Source organism: Oryctolagus cuniculus, chromosome 21 (assembly GCF_964237555.1).
Source record: "Oryctolagus cuniculus chromosome 21, mOryCun1.1, whole genome shotgun sequence".
Classification (NCBI taxonomy): domain Eukaryota; kingdom Metazoa; phylum Chordata; class Mammalia; order Lagomorpha; family Leporidae; genus Oryctolagus; species Oryctolagus cuniculus.
This window is the reverse complement of record NC_091452.1, coordinates 18,972,731-18,998,954: the sequence shown is the minus strand read 5'-3', so window position 1 is coordinate 18,998,954 and position 26,224 is coordinate 18,972,731. Positions and strand designations below refer to the sequence as shown.

At 43.9% G+C, this 26,224-nt stretch overlaps 1 protein-coding gene across 1 annotated transcript in view; it reads left to right on the top strand.

Moving 5' to 3' along the window:
- The window catches only part of PIWIL3 (piwi like RNA-mediated gene silencing 3), a 36,786-nt gene extending 13,088 nt beyond the window's left edge, over positions 1 to 23,698 (top strand). Inside the window, exons 7-18 of the mRNA XM_051835466.2 lie at positions 156 to 282; positions 494 to 611; positions 1,358 to 1,472; positions 3,544 to 3,728; positions 6,661 to 6,733; positions 12,979 to 13,179; positions 13,318 to 13,421; positions 16,881 to 16,951; positions 17,355 to 17,505; positions 18,121 to 18,246; positions 21,484 to 21,631; positions 21,785 to 23,698. Of these exons, the coding sequence (XP_051691426.1) occupies positions 156 to 282; positions 494 to 611; positions 1,358 to 1,472; positions 3,544 to 3,728; positions 6,661 to 6,733; positions 12,979 to 13,179; positions 13,318 to 13,421; positions 16,881 to 16,951; positions 17,355 to 17,505; positions 18,121 to 18,246; positions 21,484 to 21,631; positions 21,785 to 21,901 (1,536 nt within the window). The 3' untranslated portion in view covers positions 21,902 to 23,698. The remainder of the gene's footprint in view (positions 1 to 155; positions 283 to 493; positions 612 to 1,357; positions 1,473 to 3,543; positions 3,729 to 6,660; positions 6,734 to 12,978; positions 13,180 to 13,317; positions 13,422 to 16,880; positions 16,952 to 17,354; positions 17,506 to 18,120; positions 18,247 to 21,483; positions 21,632 to 21,784) is intronic.
- Positions 23,699 to 26,224: the final 2,526 nt, after the last annotated feature.

The following is a 26,224-nucleotide window of genomic DNA, read 5'->3' as shown; positions in this document are numbered from 1 at the left end:
AAAGTATTTATAATGCATTCTTAGGCTAGGGGAGACAATATCATCAGCATGCCTCAGGGCCTCCATATGACCCAGAATGGGTGCTTTTGTCCGTATTTATGTGACATTACTATGGTTTTGCTGATAGTCTTGCTGGTCTTCCTTCTCTTGAGCAGCGTTACAGAGAATGTATCACTGACTTAAATCAGCCACTGTTGAGCAGCCAAGGAAAATGGAAAAAGGGCCAGCAGGATATACCACGTGAGCCTATACTGCTGGTCCCTGAGCTGTGCTACCTCACAGGTATTGCTGATTTATGTGGTCTCTATAGAAGACAACTTCTCTTGAAATTCAGATGTAATTATGATGGAGAAGAATGAGCTATGGAAAGAACTCTGTGTGACCCACAGTTGTATTCTCTGGGTTGATGATGGTCAACTAGATACCATAGTTCAGTCTTCTCTAATGCAGACTTATTATTGGCGCAGCTGTATCTTTTGGAATTTGTTTAAAGGTCTAACAGATCCAATGCGTAAAAACTCAAGAATCATGAGGGACTTGGCCTTACATACACGTTTGGGTCCACAAAGAAGACAGAATGAACTGAAAGAATTCATCAAAGCTGTACAACAGTGAGTGCTGATTTTTTTTTTTTAGTTTATCTGCATGTGTATAATATTGCACACACAGTGAGACCTATGTATGTCCTATGGTACCTCAGATTCTTCCATTAGAAAATGACAGTTGCAGGGACTGGCATTTGGCTCAGAAGTTCAGATACTACTTGGGGTGCCTGCATCCTATATCAGAGTGCCTGCATTCAAGTTTTGGCTCCATTCCCAATCCCAGCTTCCTTCTAATGCACACCCTAGGAAGCAGCAGGCAATGGTTCAAGCACTTGGGTCCCTTTTGCCCCATGGGAGGCCTGGATGGATTTCTTGGCTCCTAGCTATGGCATGGCCCAGTCCCAGGTCCGGTAGGCATTTGGGAAGTGAACTGGTAAATGAGAGAGATGTCCCTCTGTGTTTCTGCCTATCTCTACCTTTCAAAAATTTAAAGAAAAAAAATCTGAGAATAAAATAGTATTTGGGGAAGAGTAACTCTAATTTTTTGGTCACTGTGATGTTATGAGGCCAAGGGAGGGCTGGGGGAGACTGAGACAAAAGGCTGTGAGTTGCGTGTACACACGTGAGAGTCAAGACAAGATGACTTCAGAGATCCAGGGAGCTTCTCGACAGCGTCTCAATAATGATTGAGGGCAAAGCAATCCTGAACTTTGGGTTAGAGGAAAATTAAGTGTCCTGTGTTCAACAAATGAATAACTGGTGTTTGCCTATTTTCTTTGGTTTGATCCTGTTGGAAATATTTTCCTTTCCAGAGATCAGACTGTACAAGATGAGCTTCAACTCTGGGATCTGAAATTTGACAGCAACTTCTTGACATTCTCAGGAAGAGTTATGGATGAAGTCAAAGTCCACCAGCCCAGAGGATGGGTAAGACAGTGTCAACATTGTCATGTCCTGGTGGGGTCAAGGAAAGCATAACACCAAAACCACCTCTTAGCAGACTACGGCTTTATTCTGTATAAGAGAAGAAGCAAGCATTCAGTGAGAATGTACATGAAGGGCTCTGGATTGTGTCTTTATCTAGTTAATATCACAGACGTTTCTTCCTGGTATTAGGAGTCGATTTGGAAGATGGACCTTCCAAAGAGATATCTCAGAATCAAAATAATCCAGAGGAACCAAGGTTGAAAGAAAATCTTGAGACAGAGTAAATTTTAGAGTTCATTTTGGGGTCGGCATGGTGGCATATTGGATAAAGCCGCTGCCTATAGCACCAGCATCCCATGTGGGCACTGGTTCAACCCTGGCTGTTCCACTTCCTACAACCTCCCTACTAATATGCCTGAGAAAGCAGCAGAAGATGGCCCAAGTCCTTGGGCCTCTGCACTCATGTGGGAGACCCGTAAGAAGCTCCTGGATCCTGGCTTCAGACAGGTCCAGCTCTGCCCATTGCAGCCATTTGGGGAGTGAACCAGCAGATGGAAGATCTCCCTCTTGGTCTCTGCCTGCCTCTCTCTCTCTCTCTCTCTCTCTCTCTCTAACTCTGCCTCTCAAATAAAATAAAAATAAATATTTTTAAAAAGTTTAAAAATCAGAGTTCATTTGGGCAAAGAATGAGTCATGAATCGGGCAGCCCCCAGGAGCAGAAGAGGTCCAGAGGCAATGAGGTAGCAGTAAGTGCAGCAGACATTTGTAAGATGATGCAGGAGTAAGACAAAATCTGGTGGGTGAAGAGACCCTACCTGGACGTTAGTTGGTGTTTCTTGCTGGAAAAATGTCCAGTTTCACTTTATTGTTTACATTAGGCCTTTTTTTATTTTAAAAAAGAGTTTATTTGAAAGGCAGAATTACAGAGATAGATCTTCAATCCACTTATCCACTACCCAAATGGCCACAAAGGCCAGGACAGGACCAGGTGGAAATCTGGAGTCTGCAGCCCCATTTGGCTCTCCCACATGGCGGCAGGGGCCAAGCATTTGGACCATCTTCTGTTTTCCCAGGCACATTAGTAGGGAGCTGGATTGGAAGCAGAACATCCAGGACTCAAACAGGCTCCAGTACCTACTGAGCCAGTGCCTTCATTGAGTTTTAAGAACCTAAAGAAGCCGGTGCCACAGCTCACTAGGCTAATCCTCCGCCTTGCGGCGCCGGCACACCAGGTTCTAGTCCCGGTCGGGGCACAGGATTCTGTCCTGGTTGCCCCTCTTCCAGGCTAGCTCTCTGCTGTGGCCAGGGAGTGCAGTGGAGGATGGCCCAAGTACTTGGGCCCTGCACCCCATGGGAGACCAGGATAAGTACCTGGCTCCTGCCTTCAGATCAGCGCGGTGCGTCGGCCGCAGCGGCCATTGGAGGGTGAACCAACAGCAAAAGGAAGACCTTTCTCTCTGTCTCTCTCTCTCACTGTCCACTCTGCCTGTCAAAAAAAAAAAAAAAAAAAAGTCTAGATCCATCCCAGTTCCATAAATTCTACATTTTTTTATTGTCTAAGAGGCAAAGAAATAGAACTCCTATCCACTGGTTCACTCCCCAAATGCCCACAACAGCTAGGGCTGGGCCAGGCTAAGCCAGGCTCTGGGAGCTCCATGTAAATATCCTGTGGGTGGCAAGGAACCAACTACTTGAGCATTACCACTGCCTCTCAAGATGTGAATTAGCAAAACAAGGAGTCTGGGATAGAGCCAGGACGCACTGGGGCATCCCGGCTGGCGTCTTAACTGCTAGGCCAAATGCCCACCCCTCAACTAAAAATTTTTTATAACCTATGATAGGATTCCAGTCTCATATATATTATATGAGATGTATATATATAAATCTCCACATATAAATGAGATGATATATATCTCCATGCATATATAGGAACAAAAATATGCAATTCAGCTATTACTTAAAATCGTACTATTTCAATCGGAAATAGTGCAAATTTACAATAAAGAGGACCTTGGATAATGTTGACCTTTAAAGGATAACATTTTGACTGCATCTTGTAATTTTTTGCCAGTTTGAAGCCATAAAAAACCAAGCAGAGTGGATGAGAGGAACAAAAACCCGGATGCTTAGTGTGGAAACAGTGAATCAGTGGACACTAATGTATTCGACAAGATGCAGTGAAGCAGCTGATAAGTTACTAGATATTCTAAGTAAAATTGCACCTGACATGGGCATGACCATAAGTAAACCAGACAAGTAAGTACAGCAGAAATTAACTCCAACTTGAAAATCAATCAACAATATGGAAATGGAGGAATGGAAATACTCAGTTGCAGGTATTGGTGATTGTCTCTATCAAGACCCTGAAAATGTGTGATCAAGGCAGGCTTCTGTGATACATGCTTTGTGGCTATCGGGCTACCTATGGAAGCAGGCATCAGAGTTAGCAACTTGACAGGATGTCAAGAACTGGTTCCCAATCACTTTTCTGGTATTCAGATTTCCTTTTTTTTAAAATTTTATTTATTTATTTATTCATTCATTTATTTTTGACAGAGTGGACAGTGAGAGAGAGAGACAGAGAGAAAGGTCTTCCTTTTCCGTTGGTTCACCCCCCAATGGCTGCTGCGGCTGGCGCACCGCGCTGATCCGAAGCCAGGAGCCAGGTGCTTCTCCTGGTCTCCCATGGGGTGCAGGGCCCAAGCACTTGGGCCATCCTCCACTGCACTCCCTGGCCACAGCAGAGAGCTGGCCTGGAAGAGGGGCAACCGGGACAGAATCCTGTGCCCTGACCGGACTAGAACCCAGTGTGCCGGCGCTGCAAGGCAGAGGATTAGCCTAGTGAGCCGCGGCACCAGCCGTTTTAACACTTGTTACAAGAGAAGACTCTGGCATCAAGTTCCCTCAATTTTTATTTGTTTGAGAAAGTCCTTAATTCTCCTTTACTTTTGAAGGATAACTTTTGAGAGTACAGGATTTTAGGTCAATGGGGTTTTGTTTTGTTTTTCTTCTCAAAATTTAACACATTTGATGTCACTCTCACTTGCCTGGTGTCCGAGGAGAAGTTGGATATTACTCTAACCCTTGTTCCTCTAAAGGGGAGATGTTTTAATCCTCTGTCATCTTCTGGGATTTTTCCCCGTGTTTGGGTTTTCTGTAGTTTGAATATGCTATGTTTACATGTAGCTCCCTAGGTACTCCTCCTGTTAGGCTGTGATTTGGTGTCTGATGTTAATTTAAGGGAATTCTCAGTCATGATTGTTTCAATAATTTTCCTGTTCCTTTCTCATCTCCTGTTGGTATTTCCACAACGTCCGTGTTACACCTGTTGTAGTCCCACAGTCTTCGCTGGTTGGGTTTATTTTCAGTCTTTGTTCTTCTTGATACTCAGATACTTCTCAAGGGAGATCCTTAAGCTTAGATTTGTTCTTCAGCCATCAAATGCATTCATCATTCTGTTACAGTATTTTTTGATTCCAGCATTTATTTTTCAAGATCTCTGTTTCTCTGCTTGTTTTGTTCTTGCTGTCTGATTTATCTTACTTCATTAAACTAAATGTGACCCAGAGCTACCTCAGCACTTGAATCCCTGTGGAGCATTCTGCAACCTAGCTTGCTGTGGAAACACATGCAAAGATTAACTTAGCCGTATGGTTTCATAACAAGCAGTTGAACTCCAGTCAGTCACAGACTGCCAACCGGTCGATGTTCAAATGAACTGTTACCCATCGTGCTGTTTCTGTGCCTCATGCCCATGTTCCAGCCATAAATGTCACCTGCCTACATTGCAAAGCAAAGTTCTCTGAACCTTTTCTGTTGCGAGTTGTTTTCCTGATATGCGAGCCATTCTCTGCACCAATAAATTCTGTTAAACTTGTTTTTTAAGTTTTTCTTTTAAAAATCCATAGCAGCCCAAGCCGATTCATCAGAGCTGTGCTAAATGTCTCGCTGGATCATTCCTACATCCCTACCATGTCTGGTTAGGATGATTTTTTGCCTTTGGTGTGCCTTGTGAATCTTTTCTTGACGGCCATGTATGATGTATTGGGCATAAGGATCTGTTGTAACAGGTTTTTAGCCATGTAGGGGCAAGCTGTTGAGAAAAGGGGGTGTTCCAGGGCTCTATTGTGAGGTTCTTATTCTCCTGGTGAGTGTCTGCCTCTGGACTGTCAATTTCACAAGTGTTTTTTAAGTTTTTCTTTCCCTTGGGTACGACATGAGGGCTAAACTGGAGCACAGCTGGGTACTTCTCGTCTCCCTTATGGAAGGCTAGGGTTGACTGGAGTCACTTTCCCTTCCTTCTGGTGATGCCCAGAAGGTTAGGCTTTGTGTCTAGGTTCTCCTCAGGGCAGACTTTGTTGGCAAGAGCAGTGCTCTAGGTTCTCTTCCTCCCCCTGCTGGAAGCACTGGAGAATTACCCTGATACTACCTGTGAGAGAACCCAATGGAACTCCTGAGGGTGGCCCTGCCCCCACCCCAGGACTGTCAATTGTCTACACTGAGCCTCCATAGAGTCTTCAATTACAATTTTGATTTTGTTTTTAAATATCCAAGCCTGTTCCTCTGGGAGATTTGGGGTTTGGTTGGGTTTGCCTGTCTGTACTTCATTCTTGAGGGCAGCAGTCTGCCCTGCGTCCCCACCTCTTTCAGGGAGCCTACAGGAATGGTTGTTTTTTAGACTTCTGTCTTGTTAGGACAGAGAGGTTGACTTCTGTGTTCCTGGTAAGGGAATCAGAAAGCAGAAGTATGTTTATTGTCTTGAAAACAAACCCTTGGTGCTAGCATTTTGGTGCAGTGGCATCACACCGTCTGTGATGCCAGCATCCTGTAAGAGTGCTGGTTCAAGTCCCAGCTGCTCAACTGCTGATCCAGCTCCATGCTGATGTGCATGGGAAGGCAGTGGGTGATGGCTTAAATGCTTGGGTCCCTGATACCCACATGGGAGACCTAGCAGCTGTTTGGGTAGTGAACCAGTAGATAAAAGATTCTCATATTCTGTGTGTGTGTGTGTGTGTGTGTGTAATTTTGCCTTTCAAATAAATAATCTTTAAAGAAACAGACTTTGAACTGAAGTGGTTATTTTGAGATATTACCATGTGGTTTCATACCATAGATGACATATAATATAAATGATTATTGTGTTTCACGGTTTGTTACCTTTTGAACACAGATGATGGTTGTTTTCTAGGGAGATAATAACTGATGAATTTGAGACGTATATATCCAGGTTAAAGAAACTTGACCTGAACCAGAAACAGATGGTAAGTGTCTACCTGATGTGTATAGTCTTTTCAGTGCTTGTTCCAAAACTTCATTTGTGTGCATTGTAGAATTCAGAATGGTTCCATTGGTTTCCTTTTTTAAAAAATTCATTTAAGATATACATATTTCATGTATTTCATTGCCATTAGTTTCTAAATTACCCAGGGAATGTAAATGTATCTCTGCAGTATCACTGGATGCAGGTTTCCAGGGCTTAGTATTCTGCAGTGTTACCATTGTAGGTCAATCTTCTCAGGCTTGAGAACTTGGAAGTATAAAATAAGGTTGAGGAGACACCATGCAGGTAATGCAGGTTAGAGTAGCCAACATATTCATTATTTGACCCTTAGTTGTGACTTGCTAAGTCTATGGCCTCTCCTAGTTTTTATTTTTCTTAGAATCTTTATTCTCTTCTATCCCGCATCTTAGACCAAGTTGTCATTATACTGTATTTTTTTCTCCCGTTCCTTGGGTTCTTTTCATCTAACCCATCTCCCATTTTTCCTTCTTCCTCCAGGATGACCTTGAGGGGAAGTCTTTGTTTCTTAATCACAAATACCAAGATGTTTTTCTTATTGTCTGTTACATAAAGTGTAGATCGTCCCCTTTTAGTCAGCACCACGGGACCCTTGTTGACTGCTCTGAAGAACACCTAGTGTAAGCCACACTGTTTCTTGAATTAAATGTCATAGTATTTGACCCAGGTTTATTTTTTTTACATTGACATACAAAACATATTTTGTACAGCATGATTTGAAGTCAATACATGGTGGAAGGGTTAAATAATTAGTATACGAAATAACTCCATTATCATTTTGTGATGAGAATGCTAAACATCCATTCTCAGTATTTTTCAAGGATACATTCTGTCCTCATTAACTTTTGTCACCATGATGTACACTAGATCACTTGAACTGGTCCTCCTGCTTAACTGTAGTGACCTATCCTCTGACCAACAACTCTCCCACTCTCCCTTCCCTCTGACCACTCTGACCTCTAAGAAATACCACTCTACTCTCTACTTCCGTAGATCAACTTCCATAGACCCCACATGTGAATGATATCATGTGGTATTTGTTTTTCTTTGTTTATCTAATTTCACTTAATATAATGTCCTTTGGGTTCATCCATGGCATCACAAATGATAGGATTTCACCTTTCTTAACATACCCACACACACGCACGCATACACACACACACACACACACACACACATTCCTTATCATTTATCCATTGACAGATACCTAGAATCTTGGTTGTTGCAATTAATGCTGCAATAAACATGGAAGGTACCTCTTTCCATATTGCCTCTCCAATATGCTGATTTCATTTCCTTGGGCATCTAACCAGTGGTGGGATTGCTAGATTGTTCTGTAGTTCTACTTGTAATTTCTTGAGGAAACTCTCTACTATTTCCCATAATGGCTGTAGTAATTTACATTCCTACCAACAATATACAAGTGTTTCCTTTTCTCCACATCCTTCCAATACTTGTTATCTTTGGTCTTTTAATAACAGCTGTTCTAACTGGAGTGAGGTGATGTTTCAAAGTGGTTCTGATTTGCATTTCCCTGATGGTTATAATGAATATTTTTTCATAGACCTGTAGACCATTTGTATATTGTCTTTTACAAAATGCCTTTTTGGATTTTTGCCCTTTTTTTTTTTTTTTTTTTTTTTTTGACAGGCAGAGTGGACAGTGAGAGAGAGAGACAGAGAGAAAGGTCTTCCTTTGCCGTTGGTTCACCCTCCAATGGCCGCTGTGGCCAGCGCACCACGCTGATCCGAAGGCAGGAGCCAGGTGCTTCTCCTGGTCTCCCATGGGGTGCAGGGCCCAAGCACTTGGGCCATCCTCCACTGCACTCCCAGGCCACAGCAGAGAGCTGGCCTGGAAGAGGGGCAACTGGGACAGAATCCGGCGCCCGGACCAGGACTAGAACCTTGTGTGCTGGCGCCGCAGGCAGAAGATCAGCCTATTGAGCCACGGCACCAGCCTCTGCCCATGTTTTAATCAGGTTACTTGTTTTCTTGCTGTTGATCTGAATTCTTTACACATTTTAGGTATTAGCTCCTTATCAGATGTTTGATTTAGAAGTGCTTTCTTGAATTCCATATTTTTTTTCTGGAGATTATTTGTTTCACTGTGCAGAATATTTTTTTGTAGCAGGCCTGGTGTTAGGATTCAAGCAAAGTCCTATGATGACTGCTTTCTTTATCATGACCTGCTGTCCTGTAACATGACTAACGTAGAACTGTCCTTCCTGCCTTCTTCCATGGACCTTTCCTGGCTCTAACCACACGCTGTGATCTCTGGATTCCTTAGCTCATGTGAAGGTATTTTTGTGCGTGACCAGAGAAGATCACCAGAGAGTCCCATTCCTAATATCGTGTTCCACCATCATCTCTTTGGATCTGGAGAGTACCTTTGGTCTTTCTTGGAATTTTGTGGCCTTGGTCATTTGGAAGTGTGTTAGCCAGCTACTTCATAGAGCATCCTTTCATTGGAACTTCCCTTGTCTTCATAATGAGATTCAAGTCGTGCCTTCTCACAGAAGTGATGCTGGGTTCTTTCGGTCTGTCCTATCAGGAGGCATGTGATGTTGATTTAACTGATCGTTTTAATTCTGACCATTTGTTTATGGAGCAGTACAGTAGATTTCATTGTCTTAAAGGCATGTTTCCCCTTTGTAACTGATATATTTCTTGTGAGAAGATCCTTGAGACTATGCAGATTTCTTGCTCCTCATTGATGTTTCACTCTCTAAATTTTAACATTCGTTAATTCTTGCCTGAAACAATTATTAGTATGGTATTTAGCAAATATTTTGTCTGCTTTTAGTACTCCATCTTTGTTACTAACTTACTCTTCTGTAAGGAAGAATTCTTACATTCTTCATTTCTTTACTCATTTACCCCTATAAATATGGATTCAAGGGTTCTTAACACAGTGAAATGTTTTACTTCCTTATATTTAGTGCTCAGTTTGTCTCCTTCACACTCACAACCCTGCAAATACAACTCTTACCTTGACTCCTAATTCTGTAGCTTGGTGACACCTTTTGTTTTTGAACTTGATCTTAATAGAATCATATTTGCATAGTGTGGGGAGTCTCTCAGTCTTGAGGTTCATCTCGATATAGTCATGGTTCATTCATTTTCTTTATTTAGTATTCCATTGTTTTAAATTTAACATATCAGTGAACAATTTGGGATGTTCCTACATTGGCTTTTATAGAACTCATGTAAATATTCTTGCACATGCATCTTTTAGGTATGTGTGTATGCATTCCTGTTGGGGATATACCTGAAAGCAGAAGGCTCAATGTCATTATATACTGCTACTCAGTTTTCCAAAACCAGTTGCCCACAGGTTTAAATTCACTGCCAACTTGACTATTCCAGTAGCCAACTGTCTTTGTCAACACTCAGTGTGATCAACCTAATCTGTTTAGTTTTGAGTAGTAGGCTATCAAAATTTAACTTGAACACTCTGACCTTGCTGTAGGACCTGGTTCTTCCGTTCCTATGCCTCTTCCTCTGTGGGACTGTCAGACTCTTGGATAAATCTCCTAGCCGCCTTTCCTGTGGTAGCAGATACAGCTTCAGTGACTGTGGTTTTCTGTCTGGGTCCCACTTCTCTCCCATCATAACCTTGCAATACTCAATTGCCTGGTTGGGCTTGCTAAGCCTGAAAGGTGTTCCTGTGCTTTCTGCCAGCTTATCTAGCTCTTCTCAGGAAGAGACAGGTTGTACCACTGAGAAGCTAAAATCTTAGAAGACAGTGTTGGTTTACCACGCTAAGAAAACTCAGGGCTCAGAAGATAAAGGTAGTATTTAGAAAACTTTAAAAGCTAATCCTGCTAACCTACACATACACACACACACACACACACGTTCAATCTATGCCCAAAAGACTAGGAACTTTTTGCAAGCACCTGTGTATTTTTTTTTTTTTTTTTGACAGGCAGAGTGGACAGTGTGAGAGAGAGAGACAGAGAGAAAGGTCTTCCTTTGCCGTTGGTTCACCCTCCAATGGCCGCTGCAGCCGGCACGCTGCGGCCGGCGCACCGCGCTGATCCGAAGCCAGGAGCCAGGTGCTTCTCCTGGTCTCCCATGGGGTGCAGGGCCCAAGCACTTGGGCCATCCTCCACTGCACTCCCGGGCCACAGCAGAGAGCTGGCCTGGAAGAGGGGCAACTGGGACAGAATCCGGTGCCCCGACTGGGACTAGAACACGGTGTGCTGGCGCCGCAAGGCGGAGGATTAGCCTAGTGAGCCTCGGCGCCGGCCTGTGTAAGTATTTTGAGTGAAGGGATTGTCTCTGTCTTTAATTCATTCCGCTGAGTATGGAGAAACCATTAATAAGTAATGAACTGTATCACATTGACCACAGTATGTTAGAGTCAGGAACTATGGAGCTGTGTGCACACAAGGACTTCTAAGACAGACCTGTATGATGGAGAAAATATCTATGGGACTGCAAGACCATGCAAGTGCTCTACATTAAACCTGTAGGAAGCAGAAAATCATTTGTGGGAGGGGGAGGCCTCACAGCCCTCAGCGAATACATTTTCTAAATGCAATAAAAACTCTGAATTTTAATGCACTGAGAACAGAGTAAACGAAAATAAAACAGAATGAAAATGAAAGTGATAAATTAAAAGCAGAAACTAAATAGGAAACAACTCACAATTTTAAAGCTGATTCTTTGAAAATGCTGAATTCCAAATGGTCAAGACTGAAGAAGAATGAAAGGTGGTCTCAGGCTAAATAATATCAGGAACAAATAGGCTTTCTTAGTGTACATTCACTACAGAGTAAAAAATGTATATTGAGGGATCGGGCTGGTGTTGTGGCCTAGTGGGTAATGCTGCTGTCTGCAGTGCTGGCATCCCATATAGGCACTGGTTCATGTCCCAGATGTTCCACTTTTGATCCAGCTTCTTGCTAATGGCCTGAGAAAAGCAGCAGAAGATGGTCTGAGTACTTGGGCCCCTGCCACCCATGTAGGAGACCCAGATGAAGCTCCTGGCTCCTGGCTTAGCTCTGGCCACTGCAGCCACTTGGGGAATAAACCAGCCGATGGAAGCTCACTCAATGTCTCTCTGCCCCTCTCTCTATGTAATTCTGACTTTTAAACAAATCTTAAAGAAATATTAATATAGCATGAGTATGCCAGAAATTCAAAAATTTGAAATGCACTATTTTTAGAAAAAGTATAAATGACTAACTGTTCAGTACAATGAATTACAGGAAGAATGTTGCCCTTAACCACTATAGATAATGCACCTGATGAAATTCCTCAGCCTTTCTAGTGGAAAAAAGAAAACCCTCACAGAGAATGAAAAGGCCCTTCTCCTGAGCAGATGTCTGCCCAAAACTTTATACAGGCCTCATAGGCCACAAATGCAATGATTTGCCCATTAAGGTCAGGAACAAGCCAAGTAGAGCACACTCCTCCTACCTGGTTAGTGTCCAACTGGAGGTCCTGTCTGATGTTTGAAACCTTGTGCATCAGGCTTGTTTGCTCAGAGGTGCAATGGGGATGATAGTACTCACTATGGTAGGCTGTTGAGAGAACTGGGTTGAGCCAGATACTGGGCAAGTGCCCTATATATAATAATCATCCTATACATGGTGACTATCCTGGTGGTGTTATTGCTCAATCTACATTTTTTGAAGATTTATTCATTGATTTATTTGTAAGAAAAGCAAGAGAGAGGGAGAGACAGACATATCATCCACGGGTTCATTCCCCAACTGGCTGCAACAGCCGGGGCTGGGCCAGGCTGAAGCCAGAAGCCTAGAGCTCCACTTGAGCCATCACCTGCTGCATTCTCAGGCACACAAACCATCATCCCCTGTCTCCCCGGGTCCATTAGCAGGAAGCTGGATCAGAAACAGAGCAGTCAGGATAGGAACAGACACTCCAATATTGAATGCTGGCATTGCGGGAGGCAGATTAACCCACTATGCCACAATGAACGACCCCCAGTCTGTTTTTAACCCATCCTTGTTAGCTATATGATTCCTGAAAGTGAATAACCAGAATCAATGATTGAGCAGATTCAAGCAATTGATGTGCATTGCCAAATCGCCTATCTTGTAGCCTCACATTCTCAAGACGGAAATATCTGCTTAATAAGAGACCCAGGTTTGTGAATGCTCTACCTCAATTGCCTCCTCAAGATGGCTTGCTTCTCAAGCAAATTCCCAGAGAATTTTTGTGTTTGCTTGCTTTCAAGGTGGTTTGTGTACTACCCAATGACAAGAAAGACAGATATGATGACATAAAAAAATACCTGTGTATCGACTGTCCGATTCCAAGCCAGTGTGTGGTGGCAAAAACCTTGGAGAAACCTCAGACTCTGCTGACCATTGTTACAAAGATTGTTCAGCAGATAAACTGCAAACTGGGAGGAGCCCTCTGGACGGTGGAAATAAGTGTATGTAGGATTTGGTTGCCTTCTCTTAGGTTTGTGTGTTGTGAACTGTAAGATTAAATTTACATTTTTTTTAGCTTAATGGTTCACTTCCACTCGTGCTGTTCTAACTCAATGTACCACTTTTTTTTAATCAAAAAGCTGCAGAGAACAATGTTCATTGGTATCGATTGTTTCCACGATATTGCACACCAACATAAGTCAATTGCAGGATTTGTGGCAAGCACCAATCAAGAATTAACAAGGTGAGAAAGTCTTTTTAAGATTTATTTATTTTATTTGAAAGACAGAGTTATATATAGAGAGAGGAAGACAGAGGCAGAGCAGATCTTCCATGCGCTTGTTCACTCCCCAAATGATTACAATGGCCACAGCTGGGCCGATTTGAAGCCAAGAGCCAGGAGCTTCTTCTGGGTCTTTCATGTGGGTGCAGGGACTTGGGCAATCCTCAGCTGTTTTCCCAGGTGCATTAGCAAGGAGCTGGATCAGAAGTGGAGTAGCTGGGTCTGCAACTGGTGCCCATATGGATGCCGACATGGCAGGCAGCAGCTTTACCCACTATGCCACAGTGCTGGCCAAAGTGGGAAAGTTTGGCAAACGTTGGTTAATTAGTAGTTGTCTGTGGACCAAAGAGGAGAGATAGGACTAATGCTTGTTGACAAAGAAGTTTGCAAGTTGGATGGATAAGTTTTTTTTGACAGTTATACTCCCAAAACATTTTTCCCTTTATTTAATAAATATAAATTTCGAAAGTACAACTTTTGGATCATTGCAGTTTCTCCCCCCATAACCTCCCTCCCACCCATCCCATCTCTTACTCCCTCTCCCATCCCATTCTTCATTAAGATTCATTTTTAATTATCTTTATATACAGAAGATCAACTTAGTATATACTAAGTAAAGATTTCAACAGTTTGCACCCACACAGACACACCAAATATAAAGTACTGTTTGAATACTAGTTTTACTGTTAATTCACATAGTATAACACATTAAGAACAGATATCCTACATAAGGAGTAAGTATACAGTGACTCCTGTTGTTGATTTAACAATTGGCACTCTTATTTATGATGTCAGCAATCACCCAAGGCTCTTGTCATAGGCTGCCAAGGCCATGGAAGCCTCTTGAGTTCACAAACTCCGACCTTATTTAGACAAGGCCATAAACAAAGTGGAAGTTCTCTCCTCCCCTCAGAGAAGGATACCTCCTTCTTTGATGGCCGATTCTTTCTGCTGGGATCTCACTCACAGAGATCTTTCATTTAGGTCATTTTTTTTGCCAGAGTGTCTTGGCTTTCCATGCCTGAGAAACTCTAATGGGCTTTTTAGCCAGATCCAAATGCCTTAAGGGCTGATTCTGAGGCCAGAGTGCTGTTTAGGGCATCTGCCATTCTATGAGTCTGCTGTGTATCCCGCTTCTCATGTTGGATCATTCTCTTTTTTTATTTTAAAGATTTATTTATTTTACTTGAAAGTCAGAGTTACACATAGAGGAGAGGCAGAGAGAGAGAGAGAGTCTTCCATCTGATGGTTCTCTCCCCAATTGGCCACAATGAATGGAACTGTGCCAATCCGAAGCCAGGAGCCAGAAGCTTCTTCTGGGTCTCCCACACGGGTGCAGGGGCCCAAAGACTTGAGCCATCTTCTACTGCTTTCTCAGGCCATAGCAGAGAGCTGGATGGAAAGTGGAGCAGCCAGGACTCGAACTGGTGCCCATATGGGATGCCAGCGCTTCAGGCCAGGGTATTAACCCACTGCGCCATAGCGCCATTCTCACCTTTTAATTCTATCAGTTATTAGCAGACACTGGACTTGTTTATGTGATCTCTTTGACACTTAATCCTATCTTTATGATCAATTATGAACCTAAACTGATCGCTTTGACTAGTAAGATGGCATTGATACATGCCACCGTAATGGGATTTGGAATCCCATGGCACATTTCTAGCTCTACCATTAGAGGTAAATCTGAGTGAACATATGCTGAACTGTACTCTCAAAACATTTTGAACAAATTAGTGACTCTAGGTCATTTTCTTTGCTACCTAATGAATGTACCACAAATTTGGCCCCTTTCAAAGATACCCATTTGTTTCTACACAATCCTTTGGATCTTTGGACATCTGGTACTTTATGGCTCTCAAGGCCCTAAGAGACAGAAACTAAGGCATCAGCCAAGCCATGTTCCCATCTGGTTGCTTGGGGTCCTCTTCTAAGCTCATGTAGTTGTGCATCACAAGTAGCTCAGAGGTCCCTGGCTCCTCGCTGGCTGTTTACTACAAGCCAGTCTTGGCTCCTAGGGGTCATCCACATTACCTCTCCATCTCCCAATCAGCCAAGGTGCATTGAGTCCTTGTCCTGCTTGGACTAGCACTGAATTCCTCTTCTCCCATTGGCCAGAGAAAGCTCTGTACTCTTACAGGAGTTCATAGCATAGGACCCATCTGGAAACTGTCCTTATCATGAAGTCAACTGAGCCATGGAACATAATCACAGGAATTATGTTATTGATAGGGTTGCAAGTTCCACGGATTAGGAAAGGTAGAATTCTACCTACCATAGGCTCTGATTGATAAGTCCCTTAATGGAAACCATTAACACAGGAAGTACTGAAGATGTTAGTAGATGAAGAGACACGGAAACATCGCCAAAGGGCTTTAAGTAAGGGTCTTGTCTTCTTGGTACTTTAATACCAATGTACCTGCCAAGGGAGACAGTTCTCTATCCTGGACCTCTCCATTTCTCCAGGAGTCCTTTACCTCTCCTTTTTCCTTTTCCCTTCCCTTCCCTTCCCTTTCGAGTGGAAACCACAGTACACCTTGAATGAGTTTGCAGACTCTTAAGTGTGTAGTACCTTGTGTGTTACAAGCTGTATACTTACTATGTTTACTGATGATGGTGGCCCTCAAGAGTAAAATTACAGAATATTCATTGAGGAAGATCCGTCTTTATTTCTACAAGTGATAGCAGTTTTTTATTGAAATAATACTCAATTTTAATATAACATTGGTTTTCTCTGTTCTCTCTTATACTGTTGTGATAGCAGATAGAAATTAAGTCTTCATTCACTGGATAGGTGTTTTTGAGCACTTGCCATGTACAGGTGCTGGGAATGTAGCAGTTAAAATGGAGAGCCAGAGTCCTGATCATGTCTCTTGGAGTTTCCATCCAGAGGAAAAGGCAGACAGAGACCAACAAATACATAATGCCAGGTGGTCAAATAAGGTTACTCTGCACTAAACAAAGATGCAGTGAGGGTGATAGAAACTTGAGACAATAAAAAGCAACATTTGGTAAGGCAAAGTGCTCCCTCAAAGCTTACTATGGATAAGTCATTGTTGGAGACCTTGATCCATAATCAGGATACTCCAGGAACACTGAGTTGTCATTTGGTTGCCTTCCCCAGAAGGTGACCTTCCAGTAGTCACACATATTGAAAATATTAATAACTTACAGTACTGTTAGTTCATGCTTCCTTCCATTCTATCTTATCACTTGAATGTATTCACTTAGCAGCAGCCTAAGCTATCAGGAGAAACATCAATACTTTGTAGGGCTGTGAAAGAATTGAGCCTTGATTGAATCTTCAGATGCTGATCAGATTTTTTTTTTTTTTTTGGTCATAGATGAAGTCAGAATCCACATGATTAAATTTTTAGAGTCCTGTTTTTCCAAACTGATGATTGACTTTTCTGCAAATAGGTGGTACTCTGAGTGCGTCATCCAGGAAGCGGGACAGGAGCTTGTGAGCGGGTTGGACGATTGCTTGAAAGGTCAGTGTCTGGCAGAGGTGGCTGCACTGGACCCCACACCAGCGATTCTCCACTAGGGGAGGTACTGCCTCCAGCAGACATTGCGTAGGAGTGAAAACATCTTGTTATCACAATGAGTGGAAATGCTCCTGGCATGTAGTCTAGGGGATGGAGGCTGGGGTGCTGCTTAACTTGCCAGGATGCTTAGAACCACCACCCCTGTTACCACCACCAGGAAGAATTACCTTGCTCAAACTTGGAATAGTCCTGCTGTTGAGAATCTTGAACTAGACTGAAGAGACAAGCAACAGAGCGGTCCTGCAAACTGTAGCATTGAAAAAATGATCCTGGAGCTTGTCACAAACAGCAAGGGCTGGCCTGTCTCCAGGAAGAGTTCACACACATATTTCTGGCTTCCTTTCAGGGGCCATCGCTGTCTGGCTGGAAAACATTCCATCGGTACCGATGAACATTATCGTGTATCGGGATGGAGTGGGAGATGGTCAGCTCCAGGCCTTGCTGGACCATGAGATACCCCAGCTTGTGAATTGCTTAGAAACCAATTTTCCTGTCCGGTAGGTGTGCTAAGTTGTCCAAGAGTTCTGGAAGCTCTATGTTTCTGTTTTTTTTTTTTTTTTTCTAAAATATGAGTGATTTTGTATTTGCAAACAAGGTATGAGATGAGAGGGGAAGGGGATTGATAGAAACAGTGGCTTCTTTAGACAGGAGGGGAGAGCTCAACCCCTGCCCCTTTGACTCTGGGTCTGCTGCGAAGAGCAAGCGGGAGTACAAAGCAGGATGGGGACATGGCTGTAGCCCGTGGCACCCCCTCAGTGAACCTTTCTCTTTGTCCGATTTCCTTACCAGTCCTGATATGGGTGGGAGTGGTGACCTCAGATATTCATAGCCATCCATGCACAGAGCTTATTATCAATGGCTGTGCAAATCCTTGCATATGGGGTTGTGGCCCCACCTGCCCCGTCTCTCTGCCAGGCAGGCAAGGTCAGCAGACACATTCCTGAGGTTGCCAGGATGCAGGTGAATTTGAACAGGTGCTGCCTCATCCACGGAGCTAGGGCTGCAATCCACGGAGTTGCTCAGACAGGCTCTAAGTGAGTGATGTTCTTACATCGTGAATGGTGCTGAGTGAGACCAAGTCACTGTCATGCCACTTCTCCTAATTTTTAAAGAATCAATCTCACTTTCATTGTGGTGAAGAAACGAATAAACACCAGATTTTTTCTTGAGCAACAAGGAGGACTTCGGAATCCGTCTCCAGGAACAGTAATCGATGTGGAACTGACCAAGCATGAATGGTAAGTCGCTTACATTTTTACCTCTGGTTCATTTCAGCTCAGCAGGATCACTTCCTTCCAATAACTTCATCTTAAAGCATTTCTGATTCTTTACGGCCAATTCAAATTTTTTTTTGACAATGGGTCAGAGATCCTTTGTTTGAGTTTAGAAGTTGTGAATTGTCTTGTGTTTCATAAGTTAATGTTTATATCTGTGGCCAAATAAACATTAATTTTCCTGTAGCCCTAAAACTGCTTTCTTAATACAGAAGGTAGGAAGTTATATTTATATTGACAATTGGGAGTCATCGCAGATCTCATTATATTGATTTATACCCTAGCCATCAAAATGTTTATATTCGTAATAGCTTTGGGACATCTTCTATTTTTAAAATGGTTTGCTGCTTTTAAAAGGAGAAACGAGGAAACAAACAGTAGGGACCAGTTTCTCTTGTGACACTTGTCCTCCAAGAACCTGGATGAATGGCATGTTGCCAAAATCTTATGCATAATGGATAAACTACAAAATACATTTGAGCCGTGTAATGTTAGCCCTGCTGTTAGTGAACATAATGCAGTATTTCAGAATGGTGACCTGGGAGTTGGTGTTTCTTGTTACAAGGAAGCAATCCACTGTGAGTGAGAGCCAGCAGGCAAAATGACCAAAGGATTGCACCCTCCAGACTCTGAAATAATGAAATGGTTGCAGACCTTCTTTATTCACATGAATATATTGAATGAGAAGATTCAGAAATGTAATAAAGGCTGTAAGAGGGACCGACACCGTGGTGCAGTAGGTTAATCATCTGCCTGTGGTGCCAGCATCCCATATGGGCACTGGTTCTAGTCCCAGCTGCCCTTCTTCCAATCCAGCTCTCTACTATGACCTGGGAAAGCAGCAGAAGATGGCCCACGTGCTTGAGCCCCTGCACCTGCATGGGGGAGACCAGGAGAAAGCACCTGGCTCTTGGCTTCAGATTGGCACAGCTCCAGCCGTTGTGGCCATCTGGGGAGTGAACTAATGGACGGAAGACCTTTCTCTCCTTCTCACTGTCTGTAACTCTACCTCTCAAATAAATAAAATCTTTAAAAAAAAAAAAAGAAGGTTGTAAGAAAAAAACAAAGAAATGCTGAATTAAAAGGCCAACTTGTATTTGAATATCTAATAATCATAGCCAAAGTGGTGGGGGGGTGGGGAGTGTGGAATTAGCATCAGGGTTAAACAGCAGAAGAGACCCAATAGAAAATGCATTTTAAGGGGCCAGCATTGTGGCAAAGTGGATAAAGGCACTGTCTGCAGTACTGGCATCCCACGTGGGCACTTGTTGGAGTCACAGCTGCTCCACTTCTGATCCAGCTCCCTGCTAATGCACCTGGGAAAGCAGCAGAATGGTCCAAGTACCTGGGCTCCTGCCACCCATGTGGGAGACCTGGGTGTTTGGGCCCCTGACACCGATGTGGGGGACCTGGATGAAACTCCAGGCTCCTGGCTTCTGCCTGGCCCAGCCCTGGCCATTGAAGCCTTTTGGTGAGTGAACCAGAGGGTGGGAGAGCACATTTCTCTCTCCCTCTCTCCCTCTGTCTCCCACTCTCAAATAAAAAAATCTTTAAAAAAAAATAAGATGCAATTGTAAAAGTTCCATAATCCAATAGAAAGCCACATAGATATGTGAGGTGTAAAAGAAAAGTTGAAGAAAAACATGCAAGGCAAAACACACTTTGCTGTGTATCAGCTAGAAGCTCCTACAGGAGATAAGATGTGACGTATTCCAGTGGAGAAAGTCTGAGGTTCTGAATCCTCAGATCCAGAAACTGAAGGTCTTAAGCATGGGGCCAGCGCTGTGTTGTAGTAGGCTAAGCCTCTGCCTGCAGTGCCAGCATCCTCTATGGGCAACAATTCGTGCTCTGGCTGCTCCTCTTCCAATGCACCTCCCTGCGTATGTGCCTGGGAAAGCAGAGGAACATGGCTCAAGTGCTTGGGACCCTGCACCCATGTGGGAGAACTGGAAGAAGCTCCTGGCTTCAGCCTGGCCCAGTTGAAATGCAGCCATTTGGGGAGTGAATTAGCAGATGGAAGATCTCTCCCTCCCTCCCTCTCTCTACCTCTCTCCCTCCCTACCCCCTCCCCCTCCCTCCCTCTCCCTCTCACTCCCTCTCTCTCTTTTCTCTGTAACTCTCCCTTTTAAATAAATATCTTTTTTAAAAATTGTATAAATAGGGGCCAGCGCTGTGCTCACTTGGTTAATCCTCCACCTGCAGCGCTGGCATCCCATATGGGCACCAGGTTCTAGTCCCGGCTGCTCCTCTTCCGATCCAGCTCTCTGCTGTGGCCCAGGAGGGCAGTGGAGGATGGCCCAAGTGCTTGGGCACCTGCACCCCATGTGGGAGACCAGGAGAAGCACCTGGCTCCTGGCTTTGCATCAGCATAACTCGGCCATAGCAGCCATTTGAGGGGTGAACCAACGGAAGGAAGACCTTTCTCTCTGTCTCTCTCTCACTAACTCTGTCAAATAAATTTTTAAAAATTATATAAATAATAACTAATATACAGGGTTTGTAGAAATCACTGCACTTCCTGGTGAAAAATAATATTTACATCAGAGAGGTTCCGGAGCTAAAGCTGTTCCAGAATCTTCCGTTGCTGGGGGCAGTGGAAGAGCCTGTGGCTTGTGAAGTCCATTGTGTGAATGAGCGTCCATGGGAAACCACAGCAGGAGCTAAAACAGGACATCCGTCCTGACCAGGGCAGCGATGGAGCAAAGCCAAAGGGAAGCAGGAGCACTGACTGACCCAGCAGCAGGCCGGACAGGACCAAAGAACACAGCAGATGCAAAGCGCGGTGGACATGAAGCAGAGTGTCAGCCAGTGGACACATGCACATGCAGTATCTACAGTAGGTGTGAACGGATTCAGCCACCGGGTGCATCACGTAGGGAGAGAAGCAGGAGGCCTCCACCCCTGGACTTCTGAGTGTGCCTACGGCCATATCCAATGTGAATTCTCTTACTGTGGGGGCTGGAGCAATGATTTAAGTCCACATCCCATGAGAATTACTGCTCGAGCCAATGATTTAACTGCCCTTTGCAGACTTACCAAACTATTGTCCCCTAACTGGCCTTCTGAGTTCAAAGGAACTGTGCATGGGGTGAGATAGAACGGTGAAACACAAGGCACTACATGCTTTCACTTCACAGGCCAGCTTTCCTGCCTTCTCTGTCTTCTCCAAGAAGCTGAGGCCCACATTTTCTGTAATTGCAGGTATGACTTTTTTATTGTGAGTCAGTCTGTGACGGATGGCACTGTCACCCCAACCCATTATAACGTCATCTACGACACAGTCGGCTTGAAGCCGGATGAGGTACAGCGTTTAACTTACCAGCTCTGCCACATGTACTACAATTTGCCAGTGAGTATTTTGTTGTTGCTGTGATGGGTTTTCCTTCAGAGCTTTGCAGTGCGTTGTTAGAAATGGAGCGTTTTGCACCTTTGAATTGCTGTCTATGAAAACTAATGGGACAGATATAAAACAATAACCTTTATTTTTCTTCTTACCATGAAGGGCATCATTCGAGTTCCTGCTCCTTGCCACTATGCCCATAAACTGGCTTACCTCGTGGGCCAGAGTATTCACGAAAAACCACATATCTCATTATCAAAGTTCCTCTATTACATCTGACCCACAGAACTCTGAATGAAGACTTGATGTGATATTGACAATCCCAGCCGGTACATGTATTTAGTGCTTTTTTTTTTTTTTTTTTTTTTGGTTGCTGAAGCTGAATATTTTCAGACAGCTGAAAGATTTTCCTAGTTCCATAGCTAAATTCTGTTCATTCCCGATTGGGCATGAGCGAGGTTCAGAGAGATGTACTGTGCTGTCAATTGGACCCCCAAGTATCCAGGGGGAGAACTGCCCATGTGGATGTTGTCTCACAATTTGCCTTTCAAATATGTTATAAAGATTTCACAGCCAGAGGTGGCTGTACACTTTGCTCTCCAAGCAGGGCCACTGGGTTGACTAACACGGTTTGGCATTTAGTCACATGGGAAACACAGCCGTGAACAAGCCCTTTCTACTCGGAAAACTGTTTTTTATTTTATTTCGAAACATCTAGTTTGTTTTTTTTAAAAGGACAGGAGAGGACATTTTAAAAAAAGGACATAAAAATAACAACATTAGATAGGGGCTTATTTGTGGTGTTTGTTCTTTTGTACCTGAAAGAAGTCGCCATGACTGATACACTACCTCTGCTTTGTTCTGGGGTGGGAATTTGGGGGTAACAAGGAGAGCCTGTGACTTAGAGGCTGACAGTTCAGGAATGTGCATACAATTTGCCACTTTGTCCGCAGGGAAGGGAAATGGAGAGGTCTCCTAGCATTTCTGTTCATTCATTCTATGTGTGTATTCTTCCGTGGGATGCTGTTAGGTTAACTGTACTGTTATCGGAAGAGTCTTCAGTTGTTGAAATGAAGCTATTAATGCTTTTGCAGAAAACATACTTCTCCCTCTACTTAAAACTTTGTAAATAGACTCAGGAAACAATGTGGGAAAATTTTTGTCATCCTCTAAATGGAGTGGTATTTAGGGGAAGGGTAGAGATTAGCTTCAAATATGTACCAGAAGGATATTTTGGAAAACAATGTAATTTTTGATGATATGTCAATAAAATTAGGTTTACCATTTGAACTACTCCTATGTAAAGTAAAATTGAAACAAATCATTTTGTAAAGCAGAATCCTGGTAACATCCTACTGAAAGCCGTATTATCAACAGAGATAAATATAATTTGCAAGATAGATACACAATTAAAATCCAAGGCAGTACATTATTTTCTGAATTTAGAATTTTTGTGAAAAAATATTTCTAGAGATCTTAAAAAGAATCATTTAGAAGGAATAAAATGAAAGTCATTATTAAAACTTCCAGCATGTTTTCCTATAAATGAGATATGTATTCCCATAAGCTATTCTTGTTCTACTGAACTGAAAATGATGTCATTCAATGAAGATACTAATGTGAAAAAAAGACATCGAGTTGAGTGTCATTATTTTAAAAAAGTGATCTTCTGGTGTGGGATTTTGACCTAGTAGTTGACATGGGTGCCCGTGTCCCATATTGGGGTACCCTGGCTTTGGCTCCAAATGCTGTTGTAGGCATTTGAGGAGTGAACCAGGGGTGGAAGATACCTCTCTTTCTTCGCTCTCTGTACCTCAAGTAACAATTTTTTTAAAAAATTTAAATGTCGTTAGCTCTCAATCTTCTGACTAGAGAAAGCTTGCTTTTCTCAGATAAATATTACAACAGTATTTCCATTTAATTTCATTAGCATATTAGTCCTTTATAAGTTATATGAAGGAAGCTGGGTATTTAGTATTTCTGAGAGAAAGTCTGGTAGGCACTGTGATGTCATTATAGAAATTTCTAGGTTTTGCATGACTGAGTGGGGATTGGGAGGTGCTAATTTAAGGTTTGTCAGACATTGATTTGGCCTCCACATGGCAATACAATAATTTAAGAAAAAGGAATTTGTTGACACTGGCAAAAGAGAATAAATAGTATATACTTGGCCCTTCTTATCTGTGGTTAGTCAGCTACAGATTGAAAATAGTTCAGGGGTGCATTGTGGTACAGTGAGTTAAGCTACTGTTTGCAATGCCAGCATCCCAACTTGGAGCCAATGGTTCAAGTCCCAGCTACTCTGCTTCTGATCTAGCTTCCTGCTGTACCTGGGAAGGCTGTGGAGGATGGCCCAAGTACTTGGGCCCCTGTTACCCATGTGGAAGACCCAGATGGAGCTCCTAGCTTTGGCCTAGCCCATTTCTGGCTGTTGTAGCCATTTGGGAAGTGAATCAGTGGATAGAAGATATGTTTCTCTGCTTCTCTCTTTCCCTCCCTCCCTCCCTTCTCTTTCTTCTACCCCCTCTCTGTCACTGTCTTTCAAATAAAAAAATATTTTTAAGCATTTTGGGGAGGGAAAGTAGACTGCATTTAACATGTTCAGATTTTTTTCTTGTCATTATTCCCTAGACAATACAGTGAAACAATTTACATAGCACATACACGATAGTAAATGCTCTAAGCCATCTAAAGCGTACAGAAGAATATGCACAGGTTCTGTGCAGACACTACACCGTTGCACATGGGGACTTGGGTGTCTATGGACTTTGGAGTTTTTGTGGTCTTGCCCAGCGTTAAAGTGTGCTGGGCTAAAGTTGCATAGATTGTGCCTTGGAGTGGGGTGTGTTTGGTGTCATTGCCAAGAGTACACTGGCGTCACAGATTGTTGGAGAGACCAGCTCAGAGGGGAAGCTCTCCTCGCCTCGCTCTTGGGGTGCCTGAGGTCCATGCAGCATCACTGGTGACCCTGGCCTTCATTGCTGGATGGGGGTCACCTGTGCCGGGCAGCTCCCCTGCGAGGCTGGGCTGCATCCCTCTGCACACCCTCAGGGGAAAGACTGGTAGAGCTCTGCTTCAAGTCAGGGGCATCTGTTCTTTGGAATTCTTCTTTAAGGAAATTTGTCTTTTCTCTCCCGTTTATGTATTGGTTTATTCTTTTATTGACATCTCTATGAACTCATGCATGTTTTTCAAAATATTTAGATTTTCTTTTTGAAAGACATACAGATAGAGGAAGAGAAATCAAGAGATATTGTCCATTCTCTGGTTCATTCCTCAAATGTCCACAATGGGCAGAACTGGGCCCAGCTGAAGCCAGAAGCCTGGAACTCCATCCATATCTCCTACATGGGTGGCAGGGACCCAAGCACTGGGTCCATCATTAGCCGCCTCCCAGGGTGTGCATTAGCAGGAAGCTGGATTGGAAGCAGAGTGGCTGGGACTTGAACTAGACACTCTATTATGGGATGCAGGTGTCCAAACAGCGACTTAACCACTGTGCCAAATACCTACCCCTGCCCTCATGCATATGTATTTCACATTTGTGTTATGAGGAGGTCTTTTTGAATAACAACAGCACAATGCATTGAAGCATCAAACAACTCTGTGGTTGGTGCTGTTACGATGCCCACTTCACAGGTGAGGGAAGTGAGTCTTAACGTCACAGTGGCAGAGGCAAGATCTGAATCTGTCTTGGTTGTGCAGAACTTGTCCCACCTGCCCTAGCAGAATTGCTGGTGGCTGGACAATAAACAGGCTCTTTGCCCTGGCTGGAGCGCAGAGGATTCAACCCCATGCACACATCGCCTGCCCGCACAGCTTCCCTTCCTGCCCTCGTTGCAATTTGCTCCTTTCATTCCTTTCTACTTGGGCGAAGTTGTGGCGACCAGTTGCACACCGTAGTTGTTTCTGTCTTGCAACCCCACCCCCACCCCCATCTTGGCCTCCATGCATCCCTCTCCCTCACCATGTGCCACATGTGCCAGCTCGAGTCGGCACAGGACTCCACGGTCTGTTCATGTAGGCACCAGACTTCACAGTTTGCGAATGAGGGCGCAGGGCTTCACGATGCACAGTGGCACTCAGGTTGGTCCCCTGACCCTCACCATGGCCTCGGGAGGCACCGTTACAAGGTTTGCTCTCCTGTACCTGGACCAGCCCAGATGGACAGCTCTGGGAAATCTGTCCAGGAACCTACCTATGAGGAGCGTCAGGGCACAGGGGCATGGACGTGAGGAAGGGCTCCCTCCACAAGGGCCTGACATGCTTGGGTGCTGCACACTGTCCCCTGGGGGGAGATGGCATTCAGAACATGGGGGCGGAGGAGGGCAGATCAGGCTCGTGAAGGAGACCGTGTGCTCATTAGGGTTGGTGGGGTGTGGGCATCTGACACAGTAGGTGGGATGCTGTCTGGGAGGCCTGTGACATGCGTGGCAGGGCCTGGGTTCGAGTCTCAGCTCCTGTCCTGACTCCAGCTTCCCACTAGGGAGACCCTGGGAGGTGGTGGGTGATGGCTCCAGGTGGCTGGGCCCCTGCCACCCATGTGGGAAGCCTGGGTGGAGTTCCCAGCTACTGGCTTCAGCCTGGCTCAGCACAGGCTGC